The sequence below is a fragment of the Micropterus dolomieu genome, unplaced genomic scaffold, assembly GCF_021292245.1.
Source record: "Micropterus dolomieu isolate WLL.071019.BEF.003 ecotype Adirondacks unplaced genomic scaffold, ASM2129224v1 contig_8864, whole genome shotgun sequence".
In the NCBI taxonomy this organism is placed as follows: domain Eukaryota; kingdom Metazoa; phylum Chordata; class Actinopteri; order Centrarchiformes; family Centrarchidae; genus Micropterus; species Micropterus dolomieu.
Genome location: NW_025737850.1, coordinates 1,125 through 5,213, shown reverse-complemented (window position 1 = coordinate 5,213; position 4,089 = coordinate 1,125). Strand labels below are relative to the sequence as shown.

General features: G+C 42.1%; 1 protein-coding gene across 1 annotated transcript; it reads left to right on the top strand.

Annotated features, from left to right (window-relative positions):
- The first annotated feature begins 1,285 nt into the window (after positions 1 to 1,285).
- fitm1l (fat storage inducing transmembrane protein 1, like) lies at positions 1,286 to 3,706 on the top strand. The gene is made up of 2 exons (XM_046041790.1): positions 1,286 to 1,464; positions 3,015 to 3,706. Exons 1-2 carry the CDS (start codon positions 1,286 to 1,288, stop codon positions 3,655 to 3,657), a joined length of 822 nt encoding a protein of 273 aa, XP_045897746.1. The 3' UTR covers positions 3,658 to 3,706.
- The last annotated feature ends 383 nt before the right edge of the window (positions 3,707 to 4,089 follow it).

The following is a 4,089-nucleotide window of genomic DNA, read 5'->3' as shown; positions in this document are numbered from 1 at the left end:
CTGACAGCAAACCATTCATTGATTGACAGAGACAGACTGCTGCAACAGCTGAGTCTCAGCCCAGATACAGTACAAAGGTTACCGCTATTAATACACATGAACGCAAACAGGCATACACACACATAAAGCAACACACTGCATCTAATTTCACATCATTTCTAACACTTAATTCATGACTTTTTTTGTAACACTGGTTCTATTTGGCGCTGCTCCGCTTGCTCTCAGCCTCTAACTGTGCTGGCAATTAAGACTAAATTAGTCAGAAACCATACGTTATCCATGTTAACACCAAGGAAATAATGTCATTGGCTCAACCTTTCTGTACCCTTCAGCCATCTCAGTAGGAGCAATGTGACACCTTCAAGGCCCAGGAGGCATGTGACAAGGCAAGAACATATGTTACTCTGTATTTTTATGTGTGTGTGTGTGTTGGAGAAGGTGGGTGTTGGTGACAGAGAAGAGCAGAGAAGCTTCAGCTACCGCAGAGATATTCAGAAGCTACAACTCTTGGACATTTTTCAGGGTAACAAAGTGTTGGCCATCACTAAGAGGAATACAGTGGCGGTCATAGCATTTCTCCAGAAGTGGCCAATGACAGTCACTTTACAACAAGAAGAAAACAGGAAAACAGGAAGGAGACACGTGGGGAAACCTGCTATACAAGGTCAGAGAAGACTGAAGCTCAACTCGGCTTTCTGCAGCTGCACCAAAAACAGCTAAACAGTTATGCGGTTGCACTATTGCACAGTTGAAGCCTTCAGTCCCAAGTGTGAGAGCTGCAGATACAACATACTGTACTGAGTCAGGAGAAGTGCTTACTGGACTGAAGAGTGAGACAGTTGGATTACACAGTGTGCACATATTTGCAGTCTGTGGAACGCTGTCACTTCATTCATGGTATAGCGTACACTACGCATGGTGATAACACTAGCAGCAACACCAGTGGACCAGCTATTTTTACTACACAGTCAGAATCTTTAGATTTCTGAATCAGTGGATCAAATCTGAAACTTTAAAAAAATATAGTTTAGTTTGTAAAGACTGATTACTTCCAACCAGACTTTTGGACTACAGAAGATGCTGAATTGTTCCCATGTGCAACAGAGGTCATTTGCAGGAGTGTGTTAAATGCATTCTATACGGGATTAAAGCACATCAAACAGTGCCTGCTATTTAAACTGAGGTGGAAAATCAAACACACTGCTGTATTCAGAGCTGGCAGCAGTCCGTTTTCATTAGAAAAATTTATTTGACATCCAGTCAGAGGTCTGGTTCTAGGTTCCAGATGTTCCTTAACACAGTGCTGGTGGTCCTGTCGGACCTGGCGGCCAGGTTCCTGGGTAACACTGTGTTCCGGCAGCACTTCCACCTTTGGCTGTCAGCAGTCGTGATGTTCGGCCCTGCACTGAGCCTCTGGGTCTCCCAGCACAGCATCTTTGCCAAGAGAAGCCACTTCCTCTACAGGTGAGGCTGCTTCCTGTTTTCTTCCGGCTCAATTGTCTTCTTGGAACCAGTGGTATTATTGTGCCACTGAGTTGCACACAAGAGGCCTATAATGCAGGCCTCCCTGCTATTGTTTAAAGAAAAAAGCTGACGATGATGATCTCCCATTGGATATGCTTAAGAATAGGTTTATTCATGTTTCCTCCTCTGTGTCAAACTGTTACCATAACACCAGAGTCATTTTCTTTGGTTTCATCTATTATTTGCCACAGTCACCACTTGGGGACAGCAGAGCAAGCTGTAAACACAACATTGACGTATCACCTTATAAAGTTGTTGTGGGTGAACTTTATAACAAACATTTGCCTATTAAACATTTACTAGTCACAGAGCAATGTTAATATTCATTTGGATAATGAATGTATAGCCATGACTTCCATCAGCCTCTCCTTATTAGTGCTGAGCAGGTAGTCTACATTGGATTTGTAGAGCTTGAAGAGAGCACTGAGACTGAACCAAAACAGTAAAGTGGCGGCTGTAAAACCAAAAACAATGAGCTCAATGATGCTAAAAAGCTCTGCAGAGCTGAGGGAAACTACTGAGTGATAATTGTCTGTGGGGTGGTCTCTACATTATAGTGATTTGACCCATTATTAATGTAAAACATACTGACTCGTCCAGCTTTAACAAAGAGAAAGAAAAATGATCCAAAGGTTTAACAAATGTTCCTGGAGCTATCTCACCGTTGCCCACAATTATTTAGATATTTTTTTTCACTGTAGGGCATCGTTGTCCATTGATTAAACTAAATTCAGTATGCGCAGGCCTAGAACATTTTTAACTTTCACTTAGTTTACTTTTCCAGTATGAATGCACTAAAAAAATGTATTTCACATATGTATGTAGTAAGAATTAGTACAGCTTAACTCAAAAACGTATTGCATTGCACTGTTACTTACTGAAATCTATAGAAAGGTGGTTTATAAAGTCAAAATTTTTGAGCATTCTTGATTTAAGACTGAACACTGGTAGTAAAAGAAGTACAATAGAGGATGTCTGATATGCTCCTCCAAGCTTTCCATTGTCAGACTGCTATGACGAGTATTTTTGCACCTCACTATTTTATTTTATTTTTGTTCAAATTAATAGCACATTATTAAATTAATGCGACTGTGGCAGAAGACCACATATCACATATAAGTGCTTTTGGGTAGTCTTTACTTAAGAATTTAAACATTTTGGAAATGATTTTTACATCTTTTAGCATCTTCCACTGCTACAAAATGTGACAGTTTCTGTCAAGGTCATTTTATTCATATAGTCCAGTATCACAATTTGGCCTAAAGTGCCTAATCTGTACAGTAATCAAAACCCTCTATCTATCCTTAGACCCTTGATTTGAATAAGAAAAAACTCACCAAAAAACCCTCTTTAACCAGCACCTTTAACAGGATCTTATCACTGGTGGCTTTTTGATTATTGCACTAATGTGTCAGTTAATGTGGCAGCTACTACACTTTTATTTTTTACTTCTAAAATAGTTTACATCTGTCCTCCTGTACTTCTTCCAGGATGTTCTTGCGCTCTGGTTGGGGCTGGACCTGCATCTTTGTCGGCTCCTTTGTCTTCCTCCTCTCCTTCTCCATCCGTCGCTCCCTCTCTCTCTCCATCCGTCACCTCTCCCGGCTCGGGGTGGCTGGTGGATTGTGGCTTGGTTTCTGTAAACTCCTGGACCTTCTGGAGAATACCACAGGAAGCTGCTATGAACCTTTACTCACCGGGCCAGAGATCACCGATGGGCAGCCTCTGTTGGTGTTGCGAGAAGGGGAGAGTAAGTCAGAGTGCCTCAAAGCTGGAATGTTGTGGAGGGGGTATGAAGTTTCAGAAGATGTCTTCCTCCTCTGTCTCTGCTGCCTGCTGTTGGCTGAGGAAACAGCCGTGTTTGGCCCTTATCTGAGCCTGGGTGGGATCTCAGATGCCCCTCTGAGGATCCTCTTCCTGTTCTGTGTTCTCCTGCTCGGGCTCTGGATCTTTCTGCTGCTCTGTCTCTTAGCTTACTTCCCTCAGTTCCCCACTCAGCTGCTAGGAGGCGCTCTGGGGTGTCTGAGCTGGAGGGGACTGTACCAGGGCTGGTACCGCCTGGGGCCCAGCTGGTACTGCCCTGGGAGGCCTGGACTGGGACTGCTCAACATCAAGACCGGCAGTACTGAATAGAGCCCGACCGATATGGGGTTTTTGGGGCCGATGCCGATATTAAAGTGAAAAAGAGCGAATTTATGAGCAAATATTTTGATTTTGAAAATTATTTAGATTGCAGAGCCCTGTCTAATCTACACTTAGAACAGGCCAATATTGAAAACTGTTCTGCAGGTATGCAGGTATTATAGCCATGTTGGCTATAATACCTTTTCCTAAATGTATTAATATTAATAAAATATTAATGATATTAATAAAATAAATTACAGTCTCAACAACTTAACATGTAAACAATTACACATTATTAAATATTTGCTGCATGAAGGTTCAACTGTAAACAGACGGCTTAAAGATAATAAGCGTAGTACCAGCACTCTTACAGCAGGTCTTACAGTGACCTGCTGGTGAATGCATCTAATACTACATGACTGTCTACAATGAGGTCTTGCA